Source organism: Phaethon aethereus (assembly GCF_964289735.1).
Source record: "Phaethon aethereus genome assembly, chromosome: Z".
Taxonomy (NCBI): domain Eukaryota; kingdom Metazoa; phylum Chordata; class Aves; order Phaethontiformes; family Phaethontidae; genus Phaethon; species Phaethon aethereus.
In genome coordinates this window covers 4,850,415-4,868,832 of record NC_138577.1, presented here as the reverse complement: position 1 = coordinate 4,868,832, position 18,418 = coordinate 4,850,415, and the positions used below count along the sequence as shown (strand labels likewise).

Genomic DNA, 18,418 nt, shown 5'->3' with positions numbered 1-18,418 from the left:
GTAATTATGGTGGTGGTTTAGAGTTCTCACTGTTTCTATGCTTTTGTTCATGTGTCCTGGTTTCAGCCAGGATAGAGCTGGTTTTCTTCACAGAAGCTAGTGTGAGACTGTGTTTTGGATTTGGGATGAGGAACTGTTGATAATGTGCTGATGTTTTGGGTTGTTGCTGAGCCGTCAAGGACAGTCCAGCTTCTTGTTAGAACGCCTCCAGTGATGGAGATGACTCCACCATCTCCCTGGGCAGCCTGTTGCAGTACTTGACCACTCTCTCACTAAAGAAATTCTTCCTAATATCCAGTCTAAACCTCCCCTGGTGCAACTTGAGGCCATTTCCTCTCGTTCTATCACTTCCTACTTGGGAGAAGAGACCAACACCCACCTCACCACAACCCCCTTTCAGGTAGTTGTAGGGAGCGATGAGGACTCACCTCAGCTTCCTCTTCTCCAGACTGAACACCCCCAGTTCCCTCAGCCGCTCCTCATCAGACTTGTGCTCCAGACCCCTCACCAGCTTCGTTACCCTTTTCTGGACACGCTCCAGCACCTCAACGTCCTTCTTGTAGTGAGGGGCCCAACACTGAACGCAGGATTCGAGGTGCGGCCTCACCAGTGCCGAGTACAGGGGCACAATCACTGCCCTGCTCCTGCTGGCCACACTAATGCCGATACAGGCCAGGGTGCTGTTGGCCTTCTTGGCCACCTGGGCACACTGCTGGCTCATGTTCAGCTGTCTATCAAGTAGTACCCCCATATATTACATTGTTTCGGAGGGATTTTACCCCTGCTCTGCAAATTTCTTAGGTTTCCTAAATGTGTTGGGAGCAGTGGAGGTAGGACTTAGAATCCCTTGCATTTTGTTATAGATTATACATTTTTAATCCATTACTTTTCTGTTTCCACAGTACCCCCAGCTGTTTACTGGCATTCTGTCTCCTTGGAAAGGATTATTGCTGTATGGACCACCAGGTATGGAAAGCTGTATGCCATAAACCGTATACCATGCCTGTTTCTTTATCACTGCTTCTGGCTTTGTCCCATGGATAAGTCATTGATGCTAATTAGATCAAATGTGTTAAGAACAAACATGTTTTGTAGTGTGAAATAAAAGGAGACAATGTTGGATGATTACGTCTGACACTCAAACCCCTCTGTTTGCCTTTCTCACAACCTTTTACTATTTCTACACCTGAATCTTCCAAAAACAGTACTTATACTAACCATTCAGAGAAGTGAGAACTCAGATCGCTGTTTTTACTCACCTTGGAACATATTAATCAAGTTTGGCTTGACCTGATCTTATGAAATGTGAATAAATCTGGCATGGACTCACCTTCTTAAGGAAAATGTCCTTCCTTTCTTCTGCATTTGGGAGCTGTTTTGGTAATGGGGTGGAAGCTTTGCCCTCTGCTGTGCTAGCTGGATGTCTTCCATGTCAGCATAGCTTTGCTGCTTCTTCTGCTTCACATTGACACAAACACTATCACGATGAGTGTGGCTGGGCAGGGACAGAGGGCACAAATACCGCCTGAGCCAGGTCGCAAAGGCTGTCGCTGCAGTAAAGTCAGTTTGTTCCTGTGAATGTTTAGATGTACTTGCAACAGAAGGCATCTGACCATTTCAGCATGTAGTACTTTAGAATTTGGGGAATGCCTTTGCAGTGCTGTATTACCTGAGTTTCTCCATATGATCCTGGAGGGGCCAAAAAATACTCAGAGGGCTGGAACCCTTCTGCTGGGAGGACAGGCTGGGAGAGCTGGCGGGGTTCAGCCTGGAGCAGAGAAGGCTCCGGTGAGACCTTCTTGCAGCCTGCCAGGACTTAAAGGGAGCTTAGGAGAAAGATGGGGACAGACTTTTTAGCAGGGCCTGTTGCCGTAGGACAAGGGGTGATGGCTTTAAACTAAAAGAGGGCAGATTTAGACTAGGTATAAGGAAGAAATTTTTCACACTGAGGGTGGTGAAACCCTGGCCCAGGTTGCCCAGAGAGGTGGTAGATGCCCCATCCCTGGAAACATCCCAGGTCAGGCTGGACGGGGCTCTGAGCAACCTGCTCTGGTTGCAGATGTCCCTGCTCACTGTAGGGGGGCTGGACTAGATGGCCTTGAAAGGTCCCTTCCCACCCAAACCATTCTATGATTCTATGACTTTCTCTATTTTAGTGTTTTTTATCTGACTGATAATAGGATGAGGGGAATTATTCAAACATTCTGTCTGGTAGAAAAGGACCTGGGGGTGCTGGTTGACAGCTGGCTGAACATGAGCCAGCAGTGTGCCCAGGTGGCCAAGAAGGCCAACGGCATCCTGGCCTGTATCAAAAATAGTGTGGCCAGCAGGACTAGGGGAGTGATTGTCCCCCTGTACTCTGCACTGGTGCGGCCGCACCTCAAATCTTGTGTTCAGTTTTGGGCTCCTCACTACAAGAAGGATGTTGAGGTGCTGGAGTGTGTCCAGAGAAGGGCAACGAAGCTGGTGAGGGGTCTGGAGCACAAGTCCGATGAGGAGCGGCTGAGGGAACTGGGGTTGTTCAGTCTGGAGAAGAGGAGGCTGAGGGGAGACCTCATCGCTCCCTACAACTACCTGAAAGGTAGTGAGAGGTTGTGGTGAGATGGATGTTGGTCTCTTCTCCCAAGTAGGAAGTGATAGAACAAGAGGAAATGGCCTCAAGTTGCACCAGGGGAGGTTTAGACTGGATATTAGGAAGAATTTCTTTAGTGAGAGAGTGGTCAAGTACTGCAACAGGCTGCCCAGGGAGATGGTGGAGTCATCTCCATCACTGGAGGCGTTCAAATAAATGTGTAGACGTGGCACTTCGGGATGTGGTTTAGTGGGCATGGTGGCGTTGGGTTGATGGTTAGACTTGATGATCTTAGAGGTCTTTTCCAACATTAATGTTTTTAAGAGTCTGTGATTTGCATTGTATTTCTTTAGAGAGTTAATTACTTCAACGCTGTTGTTTGTAGGTACTGGAAAAACTTTGCTTGCTAAGGCTGTTGCCACAGAATGCAATACAACCTTTTTCAACATATCAGCATCCACCATTGTCAGCAAATGGAGGGGTGATTCAGAAAAACTTGTCCGGGTAAGAATTATTATCTTATTCGTTATACTTTAAGGAACATCAGGTTCCCACTTAAAGAAGTGGGAGTTAACTGGAGTTAAACAGAGAAGTGGGAAGTGAGTATTCCTCTGATACTCATAATCTTTCCCATCTTGGACAAAACATGTAACTCTGTATCTAGTTCTTAAAATAGGAATAATATCAGTTCTGCAGAAGCCTCACAATGGATTCTTGCTGTGGAATTTTAGTTCTCTAATGTAAGATGAAGCAGACGTCCTGAAGGCAGCAAAGATTTTCAACTCGCTGAATAAGAGACAGGCAAGCAGAGTTCCTAACTAAAAAAGCTGTTTGCTTAGTGGTGCCTTCAAAGTGCTTCATATCCTTTCTGCAAGGCTCAGCTCTTAGGCTCCCTACAAGATGTTACTTAGATTCCCAATTTCCCTACTATTCTTAATCTTCAGGGCACAGAATTGGCAAAGAATTCCCTTGTCACAAAGATCTTGCAGCCAAACACAGATGTAATGTTGTTTTAAGGAAGGTAGTTTGATGGTAAATGGCTAAATGTATTTTTGCATATAGACTAGCAAGTAGCATGCATGGCTTAACTGTGGTACAAAAAAATTCAGGGATTCAGGTGTAGCGTCCTTGCCCTAAGGTGCCCATCCTAATCGCTCCATAACGTCCACCATTTCAGTGTCAGAAATCCACAAGCTCTTAGCTTTCCTTTACGCTCACCTCTTTGGTTACGCTTCAGATAGATACAGAGCTCGTGAAAATGAATAATCATAACAGATTGCACTTGGCAAATGGCATTACAAGCATCGTTAATCTCTCTTGAAATTTAGCCTATGTCTACAACATAATTATTCTTCATGTGTTCTTTGTCCTTTAAAATGGCACACTTTTCTTCTGACATTCACCTCCTATGTTACTGATCCTCTTGACGTCTGTCTCTGTAGCTTCCTAGGAGTTTCCCTTCTGGCAGGAGAAGGGATAGGACAGTCTGGTTTTTGACACCACTATCCAAAAGAGTTCTTGTGAACATGCTGCAGCATTTGCAATGATACTGAATTTGTGGCATTTCACCCTTAGTTGAGTTTTTGGCAGAACCCAGAAATGAAATAAGAATGTAGATTGGGACAACTCTAAGATAAGTATTGTGTGAATTTATATCCTAAAATGACATGAGGCTGGTGCAGTTTTTTTCTGAAGTTGTGTGAAATATATGTGGGTATTGTGCTTATTTGGAGGAATGTCCACTCATCCTGTTTTCCTCAGTTCTCAGCTCTATTGGTGTCATTTTGTATTTTTGATTTGTAGTAAAATTGTAGACTGCAAACTGTCAGCACCTTATGCATGAGACCAGTGGTAGCAGATGTATGAGCAGAACTGATACAGCATTCAATTTTTGTTTCAACCATCTTGGAAAAGCCACGCCTGTGGCAAGAGTATTATATAATCCAGTGTTCTACTTAATTGCAAACTTTTGCTTCCTTAAGCAGTACTAATTACAACGCTGGTCATGGGCTACTTGTGACTCTGGGCAAATAATTTGAACCCTGTGTTTCATACCCAACGTATAGAAAATAATATATTATTTTTTAAAAATTTATTTTAAGTGTTCAGATTAAAAAGTGCTGGATTAATATGTATTGTTAGTGATATTTATTTAAAAACTCAAAGAACACTTCACTGAGGAAGAACCGACAGCATGTTCTTACTGCTAATATAAGCCTCTCCATGTTTACAGAAAAATAGATGAAACTTCTTTCTCAAAAGGACAGACCCAGATTTTATGTCAGCTTAATAGTCCATGTTTTAATCTTGATTGTTTAAGCAGTTTATGTTTGTTTTCACCAGGAAAAAGAAAATAACTGCTTGATTCTTATCAAGAGAATCTGTCCATTTTCTTTCATTATGGTTCAGCTGACTTTTAATATTTTTTTTCCCCTCAAATCCTTATTTAAAAAACTGCAAATGGAGCAACAACAAGACGATGTTTAATCTCTGATAACAATTTAAGAGTTCCCAGAATCCTCTGATGGATCATTTTCTTCTATCCCATTATTCGCAGGGTACTCTGATAGGATTTAGCCAGAAAGATTTACATATAAAGACAGGATTACAAGCCTGTGTTCTTTGTATCTCTTTTACAAACCTTTCAGAATTTGAGAGGATTCAGGGACCCTCAGCCTATCCAGAGCTTTCTCCCAGCAGATAGCCCTTTTTGTCCTGGAAGTTTTAGAATGTGGGTGCTGTTATTTATCTTCTGTGCCAGTGGCCCTTAGTGCTTTTTTGTGTTAGTTTTCGTGTTAATCTCTTCTATCACCTTTACTCTTCTCTCTAAACAGGTGTTATTTGAGCTTGCCCGGTACCATGCTCCTTCCACAATTTTCTTGGATGAGCTGGAGTCAGTTATGAGTCAGAGAGGCACTGCTTCTGGGTAACTGATGAGACCACTTCCTGCGGCTTTAGGAGAATATTTGTCCCCCTTTTACTGCATCTTTTCAATAGTGTGTGTGTTCAGGTGCTGATTGATCTTTAATCATGCAGTCTACCTGTTAGAAACCAATCTTAGCTAAACTAAAGCTTGAGGCTACTCTATAAAACTTCAACAGCAGCATGACTGGACCCCTGAAAGACTTGTCTTATAGATTTTATTGACATTATAATTACTTTGAGTGATAACAGTAATTTTCATGACTTTTTTTATTAAGGCGGGGGGGTGTGTATTCTGTTGTCCACTTCAGGAGCTTCACAGTGTGTTCCTGGCAGAATGCCTAGCAGCTCCAAAAGTATCGCTTCACGCAAGCTTTGCATACGCTGCAGGGCTTTAAAGAGTAAGACGTAGCGGTTGTTTCATTCACAGTAGATGAGATCAGTAGAGAAGCAAGCATGAAGGACAGGTTGTGTGAGGATTAGCAAGGGACTATGGATCCAGCAAGACTGAGAAGGAGGGAGGTACAAGAGTGTACAACCAATGGTGCTGTATTCAAAATGAGGGATTTGAAGTGGAAATAAAGGCTGTGGAGGGGGGAAACAACAGATGACTTGTTAGAGGCAAGTAAGAAGCAGCTGATTTTGTGGCACTTTAGACAGGCTTAGGCATAGCAGGGTAAGAAGGACGTGTGGAAAGGTACATGGTGGAATGGCATTTTCATTAATGGGAGAGATTTTGGTGCCATTGTCAGGACTTCCAGATGCAGGAGTGGGAGAATGTTATTATTGTCATTCCATGGTGTAGACATTTTATAGTTAAAAACCGATTGAAAAGGTTAGGGAAGAGGCAGAAGCAGGAGAAATATAAATTATAAAATATAATATATATAAAAATTATAACCATTAGGAGCCCATTACAGTGGGGTTTATGTACTGTAAATTATATGCTCAGAAAGGTGCATAAATAGAATGTGCCATATCGTAAAGATACAACCTGTAATAATTGTCAGTTAATAGCTATAAATTATGGGCCAAATCTTGCCTTAATATATATTTTTAAAAGCTCTCATTAGCATCACTGGATTATATATTTTAATAAGGATTTTAATCTAAGATTATGTCATTATTTTTACATAGCCTTATTAAATATTGACATAGCACTGATGTGTGGATGCCTTTGCAGAAATAAGCCATTAAACCTGAATTGTAGCTCTTGCCATCTAAGGCCCTGATGTTTTCTCTGGGTTTGATCCAGGAGTTTCCAAGAACTCCACATCTGGGACCAAGAGTTCAAATTGGTTTCCTGCAAAATTGGTTTCCTGCAAAATTGGTTACCTGGATCAGGGCCAGAATTGTTAGCACTTTGCTTAAGTTCCTCTTCTCTTTTGGAGGAAGGATCCTTTCTCTGTCCCATTTTTAAATTCATTTCAATATGGCATATTTTTGTGTTTGCTTTTGATAGAACATTTTGCAAAATATCGAATTCAGTAGTAGGTGTATCTTCTTGTGGCCACTTAACATTCACTCACAGAAAAATGCTAGCAGTCGCCCAGAATAGGTGGGTGTGTTAGTTATTTAATGGCAACTATCGCAATAAAAATTCTCTTATATAGATCAATCAATCAAAGCCTTAGCTGTTTTCCAGTAAACGTCAATGTTGCATGGAGATTAATATGTGGAAAAAAATAAAAACAATTATTTTCTTGGGATTCAGTAATAGTGAATTCTCCTCACTTTAATGCACTGAAAGTAGTCCATTTAAGTAATCATTAGAAAGCTTGATTTTAATGCTTAGATGTTAGCTAATGGAGCTTAATCATGCTTTGAACTGGGGCAAAACTGTGACAAGGGCTCAGTTGCTGTGAATGACACTGTATAAATAAAGATGATTACTTTAATGCACTGAGCAAATAATATTTCTCTGAATCTTGGTAGTGGTGAACATGAAGGAAGTCGGCGGATGAAAACAGAATTACTGGTGCAGATGGATGGCTTGGCCCGATCTGATGATCTTGTATTTGTTTTAGCAGCTTCCAATCTGCCATGGTAAGAGATCCAGAGAGTACATTTTGAATACATTTGCATGAGCTTCTAAGCACAGATAAAGATTTTATTTAGACTTTTGCAGAAAAGCCTTGATATTTGGTTAAAGCATTTAAAGATTAATTTGGAGCTTTTACTTTTAAAGTCTACAATTCTTGCTATTTGTGCCACATGAGAATAATCCGTAATAAAGTCAACATATGCTGGTGCTACCAGCTGCTAATATTTAAAATGGAGTATTTGACTTTACAGGCAAGTTATTTACTATGTTTAAGCTAAGAAGGGTTTCGGCCTGGAACTGTAAGGTGCTTAAAACATCTAGTGCTTAGAAGGATACTCCATAAATAGGAATGCTGGATTTTATTGGTATCAAACGTGACTTTTAAAAGTGGAGGGACAAAATTCTGCAGTTTCTTTAATGTAATTTACAATAGAAGAATAAACAGTTTAAGACTGGAACTAGGGCACTTCATCATCTTGGTTCTCAAAATGGACGGGACATGTACGGAGAACAAGACAGACAGGAGAGGATGAGGTAGGGAGGTAACGTTTCTAGTGTGACAACCGCAGATGCTGGGGGGAGTCTGACGGGCACTGGAAAACGGCCAGCTCGTGCGTTCCTTGAATACCATCTCCCATGACCGCTGTCAGAGCCAGCATGTTGATCTAGCGTGATCATTCATCTGAACTAGTGTAGCATATCTTTTTCTTTAATATAAAACATTATCAAATGGTTGCAAATGGTATATGGAGAAGACAACAGGTTTGGTTAAGCACAGCTATTTTTAACAGTCCAATTTGTAGCTCACTGATCATTTCCCGGAGTAGAAGCCAAACACCTCTACAGGGAATTGAAGCATGCTGATGGTGGGCTTGTTTTTGAAGTTAGTTTTCACAGGTCTTGAACTAGTCTCTGGATTTCTGCCTGCCCTGAGATTCCCCCTGTCCCTGGGCTACCGACCCATGAGGTCTTCAGCAGAACATCTTTTCCTGCTGAGAAATCCGTGTGCTGAAAGCAGAGAGGGGAACCTCAGCAAAGTAAACTGTGGAAATTATCTGGAGCCATACAGTGTTTCCTGCATGATGAACAAAAGGGTGTTTTAGCCCAGTCCATCATCTTTTGTGAACTTTGTGGGCAGTGTTCACATCATATAATTTTGGCACCTAAGGTAGAAGGCAAGTTTCCCTTGCTATGAGACAGTCAACAGCAAAACAACAGATGCAGCAACTCAGAGCAATTGAGACACCCACACAGGGGTCGGTGCTGTTTAGCATCGTCATCGATGACTTGGACGATGGGACGGAGTGCACCCTCAGCAAGTCTGCAGATACACAAAACTGGGAGGAGCAGTTGATAGAAGGTCATGCTGCCATTCCAAGGAACCTCTACCAGCTGGAGGAATGAGCCCACAGGAATCTCGGGAAAGCTCCAAGTGCAGGTGATCAAACATTGGCACAGGTTGCTCAGGGAGATTGTGGAGTCTCTGTCCTTGGAGATGCTCAAAACCTGACTGGATATGGCCCTGAGCAACCTGCTCTGGCTGACCTTGATTTGAACAGGGGGTTAGATTAAATGGTCTCCAAGAGATGCCTTACAACCTCAGCCATTCTGTGATGCTGTAAATCAAAGCAGGGGCCTAATCTAGGTACTGTGAGAGTAATTCAAAGTATTTATCTCTTCTGAATGTAAAAAAGCCCAAGGGGAGTCATCTTTTAAGTTAGGCATAGTTACTGCTTAAAAACAGGCAGTGTGTTACCCCTCAGTATCCCTCATTAAAATCAGATAAATCAAAATAAATACCTAAGAAGTCACTTGAGACTTACACAGTTCTCTGATGTAAAGGCTGGAGTTTCTGTCCACCACAGGAAGAGATCCAGTCTGCCTCCTTCTACAAGCCTGTCTTTCCCTCTACATTTTATTTCCTAATGCAAAACCTTACGTTTCTCATCCAGTCAAGGAAGGATGGTTCTGAGAGCCACCAGGCAGACATCTCGCCTGCTGAAATTCAAGTGCCAAAGAAGCTTTCATCTGCCTCGCTCTATGGCCTGCTTCAGGCTCTTTAACTAGGAGAATGGCTATGTGGGCACCTAAAATTTACGTAGAAATTACATGTACGAGTTAGACTAGTTTGTATCCTGGCCCAACAGTGTGAGTACAAAGCCATCACTGTCTTTTATAGCCATAATAGTGGAGTCTGTGTGTTGGTTTGGGGGATGTATGCCTTGGAAAAACTCACAAATTTAAATCAGTACAAAATCCACCCCATTTTGTATTACAGCATCTACGTGAAAGGAACTGAACAGAATTTAATTATGTTCCAGTTGTGTAAGAAAATGCTGAAAAATAAATAGCTACTGTGTGTGTGAGCAGTTACATTTGAAAGAGAATTAATACTTTAATAACCCATTCATCTCCTTATAGTTCATTAGTAATATACAATAAATGCTTATGTTATTGTAGCATCATTACCCTTTTAGAAAGAGAAACTCTGAGCAATGCATTGCACCTTTCCGTGGTCTCTTAAATTACCCTGTGAGTAGCTAAGCTTCACATGTAGTGCTGCAGCATGGCAGTATTAAAAGGGTTCGGATGTCTTTAGAGGATCCATGTCTTTCTACTCTTGTACACCAGCTTGAAACGGAAAATTGGGTACTTGAAACCCACTGAGGAAGAGTTCAGAGATAGCAACTGGTCTGAAGGTCGCCGACGGGCTGGTGCTGGGTCTCGGGATCTTGGAGATGTGTTAATGTATGCATGAGGCTGGCCTTTCTCTGGATGCTTCTGCAGAAAAGAGATTCCTGCGTGTGTCTCGTTAACATGTGTCTGCCTTATGCAACCGATAAACTTTTTCTGGAAAGTCATGCAAAAACTACAGAATAGAGTTTTGAGTGTTTTACACATTGGATTTTGGACCATTTTGCAATGCTGATGTGCTAATTTCTGCAAAATTGCTTCTGTGAAACATCAAAAAAATGACATGGCTTTTTTTAAGGTAGGTCCAAAATGACAAAACTTCTGTTTTGGGGGAACTGCTCCCACAGAAAGCTGACAATCTGTGTTGGTACGAGGGTGACAGCTGAGACATTGTGAGAAGCCAGCTCTCACTTTTGAAAGTTTTGTACCTGAGGGCTTAGAATTTCCCTTTGGATTTTCTCAACATTGCTCATGGGCAGGTCAGATTTTGCCCTCTCTTAAGCAAGTCCAGCCTATGAGTGTAATGACTAGGTTGTCTGCCAGAAATGTGCCTCCTGTGGAGAACGTGCTTTAAGATGTGGCTGAGGATATGCTTAGAAAGGTGTTTTAGTGGGTTGGAAAGCTCGTGAAAGCCATGAGCATCTCACATGGTCATTGAGACTCACAGCCTCGAGGAATTTGGGAGTGTGTGCTTTGAACATCCTTTAAGATCTCAACTATATGTTTACAACTTATTTTTATGTGTATTAGGCAACGTTCAGTTTAAGACCCAGACTGCAGCTGCACAGGGATGTTTCATAACAAAATTTCAAATTACCTAGTACTACAGTCCGAGGCTGTGGCTTCACAGCACAGCCCTTTGTTCTTGCAAACGTTTGGTATTAAGCTGGATTTCAAGAGATTTGTTTAACTCGGATATTTATTGATCACAAAAAAAAATTAGTACCAAGATGCTTTTAGATCAATGAAAAGAAGCCTAAACTGAGCTCTTTGCGCTGTCCTGAGCTGCATTGCAGCTATTGATCTTCCTCTTCAGCTAGTGCTTGCTGCCCAGCCTTGCTTCCTGCGACTCATCAGCAAGGCACTTTCTATTGACAAATTACTTGTTGAAATGATTCAACATAATTAAAGAAAGGCCTCGTTAGTGAAGAAATAAAGTGATCCTTAACCACGTAGTGAATGTTTCCTAATGTATTAGTGTATTTAATTCGACTTCCATTGCAGTGCTGCTTTCTTCTCCCTCCCCAGCCTCACGGTGGGTGAAGGTTTGGTGCAGGCTGATAGAGTCTTCCCTCTGTCCAAGTTCACTTCTGTTGGAGCTGTGAGCACATGGCCAAGATGAGCTCTAGGAGAGGTGGGTTGTGAAAGCCAAATCACATCTGGGATCACGTTGTAGTGAGGCCTTTCCTTCGCTCTCAGCAGTGCACGGTGTGTACGGTGGAGGAGAGCGAGGAAGGAGAGCAGAGGAGGATGATGCGGGGAAGCCCTAAGAGGAGCAGGAGAAGACACGGAGTGAGAACAAGCCCTCAGCTTGCAGCGGCTCTGCCCAGGCCATCTGCACAGAAGGATGGGAGGTGGGGAGGATGAGAAGCTCACTCTTTCTTGGTGCCTTTTCCTCCAGAGCACTACAGTGATGATGGCACTAGGCAGGGATTAATTACAGACCAGTCAGCCCTTGTTGCTGTTTCTGGGTTCACCTCTGGAGTTGTTGAGGTCTTTTAATTTCTCTCTAAAAAGCATTTGTTACCCTTCTTCCTTCTGGAAATGAAAATAGGTGTTTGTCTTGTTTTATTTTTGTGAAATTTGGGAGTGATAACATGGCATGATGCCTTGTGATGTCAACCTGGAGGATCTACAAAAAGTCACCCTCTTTCATAGGTCCAGCTTTGTGTATCTTTTCATGAGCATTTCTTAATACTTTTATTGGCTATTGTTTCAGAGAATATTTTGGTTGGCTCAGTGCTTATTATTCTATTCTGGTTAATGTCACTTAACCTTGCATTTGATCACTAACAAAACAATTTAGCAAATGACCTAAACGCTTAAGATAACAAAAAATATTATGTCTTTATTTTCCTCTTTAGCCAACAAGCAGGGTCACTGTAACCTTTCTGGATAAACAGAGCAATTTCTGTGTATGAAGGGACTTATTTACAGGACATGGCTTAGGGAGCTGCTGAAACTGTGATCTTGGGGGACACCCCAGGAGTGCTCTGAAGCAGGAGAAGTGATGGAAAATGTCATCATTTAGAGGATTTGTAGGGTATTTGCAGAGACTCTGGCTGTGATTGTCCTTTGCCTGCAAGGGTGGTTTAGAGTACCTGCATGGGCACCTCTAAAACCCCGAGAACTTTTGGCTTGTTTATGTGGAGGATGGTAATATGGGTAAATAAGAGCCAAGGGGTTGGTCAGCCAGAGATTAGTTACTTCCAGCCAAGCAAAACAATTTTGAGGAGAAGTTGAGCTGAAAAATACATTTGGAAGGAGAGTGGGGGCTAAAATGGTTTAAGTTCTGGGTGAGATCCTGTGAGAGAGGCATTGCACTGAATGTTGGACAACATCTTAAAGAGCCTAAAAATATCAATAATAATACCAGTATACTAACAGCAATTGATGAGCAAACTCTGGTATTTACTTCGGAGGCCTTGACTAGAAGTACCAGGATGGATCTGAGGGAATTCCTGTTGTCCTCAGAGTTCCTATTGATCTGGTTTTCTAATCTTTGCTTTCATTGCCCTTGGCTCGGCGCACATGGGACAAGCTCTCCCAAACCAAGAGGTCCTTTCTGGGGGGAGAGGTGCTTCTGCTCCCACTGAGCCAGGCATGGCTGAGGTCTGTGGAAAAAACCTCAACAGGTACCTTTATGGGGATTTGGGAGCCCATTTTTTGTTTTCTTCATCCTGTGCTATGCCAGCAGGAAATGTTTGCTATTAAAATAAAGGACAAGTTGCCAAAGGTGACAGAAATAAGCTCTGCTGGTGTGCTACCGGTCTATCCTGAGCTGGCGGTTTGAGTTCCCTGTAAATTAAAGAGGGGTTTCATAGAAGAAGCGTTACTTGAATGTTGACTTTGCTGGCAAAAGGATTTCACTCAGGGCATCGGGAGTGGTAGAGGCAGGTTTATTTAAGTCTATCTATGGTCCCAGATTGCAGGCAGACTCCTCCAACAGCTGGCTCCTCCTGCTCAGCCGACAAGGGTGGAGCGGTGCTTAGGGCTCCTGTTTTTCTGTCTGCACAAGACACGCTGAAGTGTGTTTCCCCTTGATGAGAGTTTCTTGGCAGGTACGAGGACTGAATTACATTTTAAACTCAAATAACAAGTCTGTGACTGAATGGAGTCAGCAGAGAAATACTGGTACAGCACTTGGAAGGATAATAGTTCAGAGCAGCTCCTGGAAAACACTGGAGACTTATGAATGAGTAAATATTTTGTAGCAGCTCTTTCTTCTTGAAAATTGTATGGGTGATTAGGGTACCTGTAGACTGTTCCCGTAACACAAGTAACAAGGGATGAACTGGAGTAGGAATTTGTATTCAGTTGTTTGGTTGCGTTACTGTTGGATGCAAACAACTGAAAAGCACTTGGGAGAAAAAACTAGATTAAAATGAACTGTTTGGATGTGTGTCCGAGAAGAGCTGGTGTGTCGGGCATACCAGGACTCCTGACACTTGACAGAATCAGTGGCACTGGTAAGAAGGACTATTTCTAGATGGTGGTGAAGTGCATTGAGAAAGGAACAGAAACATTCATCTTTCTTTCAAGAAACATTTCACTTTCTTTTACTTGCTTTGTGCACCACAAGCAAGTAAAAATGAAGAGAAGTCCCATCTTTTGTGTTTTACCTTTTTCTTGTGGTTTTGGGGTTTGTTTTTTTTTAGGTAAAACACCTTTATCAGTACTATGTTGACAGCCTCATGGTTTTTGGCTCACTGACACATTTATCCAGCCTGTCGATCCTTCACATGATCCTTTTTATAAGGGTATTTTCCTTTGTAGCTGTATTATTTATCATTTGGATTGCAGGAGCAGTCTTAGACTGACGTCTTGTTCTGCCATCAATATGGCCCTTGCATCCAAGACCTGTATTTTATACCTACTAAACATCCCTTACCAAGTAGCAATTAGTCTTGACAGTGCCCCAGACTGACAATTTGCTGTGTCGTCTTAATAGCAAAGGAAGAAGGGGAGAGGTGGTTAGTGATGAGACATGCTGCAGATGAGCACCAGAGCCAGGGAAGGTAACTACAACTTCTGATTGTTATTGTTAAACCTCATTGGCACAAGCCAGCGTATTGCTAACATACTGAACAGGAATACACTGGATAATTAATCTTTTTTTTTTTTCCCCGAAAACTAGGCTGACACAGTTACAGGCAGGGTTCAAATGTCAGTCCTTGCAGCAAGGAGCTTGCTGTCAAAGTCATGTCTCCCCAGTGAGATGCGCCGAGACGACTGCTCTCCTCCTTTACTTGCAGGGAGCTAGATTCTGCCATGCTGCGGCGGTTGGAGAAGAGGATTTTGGTCGACCTCCCAAGTAAAGAGGCACGGCGGGTGATGATCCAGCACTGGCTGCCCCCTCTGAGCAACAGCGGAGGAGTGGAGCTGAGAACGGATCTGGACTACGGCTTGCTGGGCCAGGTGAGACAATGCTGCAGCAGGAGCTTGAGGTCTTCCAGGGTGGGAACCATAAGCAAGAGTGACATACGTCACCGACAGCAGGGGCATTCTGTTGTGGCTGAACAGGTCCGACGCAGAGGGTTTTGACAGCACCTCTGTATACAGCAACCGTGACATGCAGAGCTGGGGGAAGGACCTCGGCTCGGTTCCAGGCTGCAGCCAAAGGGAAACCAGTGAGCTGCGGGGCTGAGCATTTCGCAGGCGCAGAAATAGCACAGCTCTGCTTGCAAAATGGTGTATTCTGCTCCTCTCTGTTGGGCCAACTTTTCAGCCTTAAATATAGGCAGTCTTCCAGCAACAGTATATTTTATGACTCTTCTCACCAGGCTGGGAGCACTCCCAATTCATCAGGGTAATGAACAGTTAATTGTGTAGGGAAGGTTTGTCACAGCTTCACAGCTGCAGGAGAAGAGAGCATTTAGACAGTGAAGAGATTCACAAGATACCCAGGCTTTCTTCAGGTAGCCCTTTGTCACATCCTAAGTTCTTTGAAAACATCTTGCAGCTTACCCAGCTGGCCCTTTTTACGTCTATTCACAGAGACAGTACTGCTCCTTTTTTATTTCATAAATGTGAATTAAGAAATATAGTAATTTTATCAACAGGGAAACTGGGAGCAGACACAGAAAGGTGGGTTTTATTTGACCTACAGAAAATTGCCTGGTATTTTCCTTGCTTCTACAAGGTATTGTGGCCATTCAAAATAAGAATAAGCAACATAACGTAAAAATATGTGTGTGGATGTATATTCACGTATAAATCTATTTCAGACAGGAACAGAGTTTTCAAATATTTTATATAAATATATATGCTTGTAAATGCCATTCCTGTCTGATTTGTAAGCTTGTAAACTGTGATGTCTCGCTCTGATCCCGTCACAGGAAACAGATGGGTACTCCGGCTCAGACATTAAACTCGTCTGCAAGGAAGCAGCTATGAGACCAGTGAGGAAAATTTTTGATGCTCTTGAAAATCATCAGCCAGGTACCAGGGCTCTGAGTAGGGAATCCCATCTGGGAAATGCTGATCTATAACTCTAGAAATTATAACGTTAACCCCAGCAGGTGGAGCTCTGCTTAGAAAAGTTTTAAACTGGCTATTTCTAAAATGTCTACCTAAGCTAACATTTCTGAAAAAGAGGCCTTTTTTTAAAGCTGTCAGTATCTGTGCTCTGTGCACAAATATGAGTTTTTCTTTATCTCACTAGGTTTATTTTTTTGGTTTCGTATAGTAAGTGCATTAGGCAGGGACAAAAAAGAATCTATTTTGGTAATAATAACGGTATTTAATCAATTCTCTGTAGGTAACAGTAACTTACCCGTGATCCGATTGGACACGATCACAACAGCAGAGTTCTTGGATGTGATCGCCCACACCAAGCCATCAGCAAAGAATCTAAGCCAGAAGTACACAGCTTGGCAGAGAGAATTTGAGTCAGTTTGAAAAGAAAAAACCCAAAAGATGGAAAACTTCAAAGACTTTTTCTAGCCAAAATGGCATATCCTTGCCTCCAAAGGATCAAATGGCGATGGGGAAGGAAGTGCTGTTTGTTTCCAGAAAGAGAATGCAGTGAGAAATGTCAGAGGGAAATCTTCACTTTCCAGATTTAACGGGGGAGTTGTTTGGTTTTTATTAGCCATTTTCAGTGACCATTCAAAAACATTCTTCATGGAGTGAATGTAATAGCAGTTGCTACGTACTGACAACTCCAGCCTTAATTTTATGTATAAAGACTTAAAAGATTGCTTGCTTGTCAGTCTCTTTTCATGACAGTTGTTTACCAGTTTGGGGTAGAACTGCGTCAGAAAGCTTGTTAAGAAGAGTTAGATGATTAAGTGCAATTCTCCCTTTCTGAGACTCACTAGAGCACCCCAGTCAGCATAGCCTTACCAGCAGAGACCTGCATCCTTCTTAATGAAACAGAAGTGACTGCTTTTAATGAAATTCAGGAGCTTAGTGGTGCCTTGTAAATTTGGTTACTTTGTCATCGTCTTCAGCTGAGATCAAAGACTTGATGTGCCAAATGTATTTCTTTCCAGCTGGTTTGGGGTATTTCCAAGGTGGAAAAGGCAAGGAATTAGAGGCACTTGAAGATGTTGTAGAAAATCAGCAGATTTAAGCTAATCTAATGAGAAGGTGGATTGGTGGTTACCCACTGGTTCGCAGCCAGCCATAAAATGCAAATAGCAAGTCTTTGCAGACCAAAATACTAGCCAAGTTGGAGACTTTTCTGCTTATAAACCTGGCCAGGTAACCAGTCAGGACTGTCACATGTGCTTTAATCTTTTAATTAGAAATTCTAATCAGTCACGCTCTCAGGTCTCACAGTTACCCTCCCTCTTGCTTGGCAAGAGAGCCCCTCTGCAGTTCTGCCAGTGTTTTCCTCGCATGGACTCATGTGCGGCTGCTTTTCTAGACGGTCTTGCATGCTTTCCAGGACCTCTGAAGCACTGACAGTCTCTTTTTGTTCCAGCATCAGTCACCTTGCCAGAAGTCTTTATGGGAAATGTCTTCACAGGATTTTGGTTATAGATCTCTTGCCTCTTGAACCCAACTCTAAGGGCCAAAGACCTCCCTGACATACTCCAAGCAGAAACAAACCTGGGTTCAGAATTGTTGGGGTGAACACCAGATAGAATAAATTCAGCTAAAGTGTAGGTTACAATTTATGAGGGTACACAAACAGTGTCTAAAGATGGCTCTTGGTCCTGGGGGGGGTTATTGTTTCTTGTATTTCTACTGCAAAGTCATCTCTGTCCACGCATTCTGTCTCGGAGAAAGATGTAAGCTGAAGGTAGGTAACCACCCACCACGTGAGACTGCAGACAGATAATCTGGTCACGAACGAATGGGAAACTCTCCTTACATTGTGGTGATTTTTCTTAACAATGAACGAGCATGGCTCATTAACCCTATATAACTATATTTTCAATAAGATTAATCCTCCAGTAATGTATAATTACAACCTAATAATTTAACGCTCAGGAGCACTGTAAAACAACTGTAAAGGACTTTGATTATTACAGTTTGCAAATGGACCAGAAAAGCTATTTACTATCATTACAAAGTTGGTTCATATTGGGGATTTGGCGCACAGGAAAAGCATTGCGTTCTACAGAATTAAATTTCGTTTTCCAGCTCTACTAACCAACTGCGTGAAAAGTGGAATCTGTCCCCATGGCTCGTGTAGGATTTTTCCCGTAACATTAAAAAGAAACAAAAAAAACCCCAACAACAGTGAAATTTTGCAACTGTAGCATTAATAGGACCCTGCTGAAGTTTAATTTCAAAAAAATCACAATCTCTAAGGCATTTAATACCAGGTTTTTGTTTCTGCACCATTCTTTTTAATAACAGCATCTAATTAAAACATCTGTAAAATGCTGACAGTTTTAATTTTATGTAAAATTTGAAAAACAAAACCCAGGATCTGTTCTAAACGAGAGGAAAGATATCAACAGTAGTTCTTATTAAACAATGGTGATATTTTAATTTAAAAGTTGCTTCTA

General features: G+C 42.2%; 1 protein-coding gene across 1 annotated transcript in view; it reads left to right on the top strand.

Moving 5' to 3' along the window:
* LOC309415643 (katanin p60 ATPase-containing subunit A-like 2) overlaps positions 1-16,352 on the top strand; it is a gene marked incomplete at both ends in the record, with an annotated part of 31,744 nt that extends 15,392 nt beyond the window's left edge. Inside the window, 7 exons of the mRNA XM_082013236.1 lie at positions 903-966; positions 2,958-3,076; positions 5,407-5,498; positions 7,430-7,540; positions 14,708-14,870; positions 15,791-15,893; positions 16,213-16,352. Of these exons, the coding sequence (XP_081869362.1) occupies positions 903-966; positions 2,958-3,076; positions 5,407-5,498; positions 7,430-7,540; positions 14,708-14,870; positions 15,791-15,893; positions 16,213-16,352 (792 nt within the window). The remainder of the gene's footprint in view (positions 1-902; positions 967-2,957; positions 3,077-5,406; positions 5,499-7,429; positions 7,541-14,707; positions 14,871-15,790; positions 15,894-16,212) is intronic.
* Between the last annotated feature and the right edge of the window lie 2,066 nt (positions 16,353-18,418).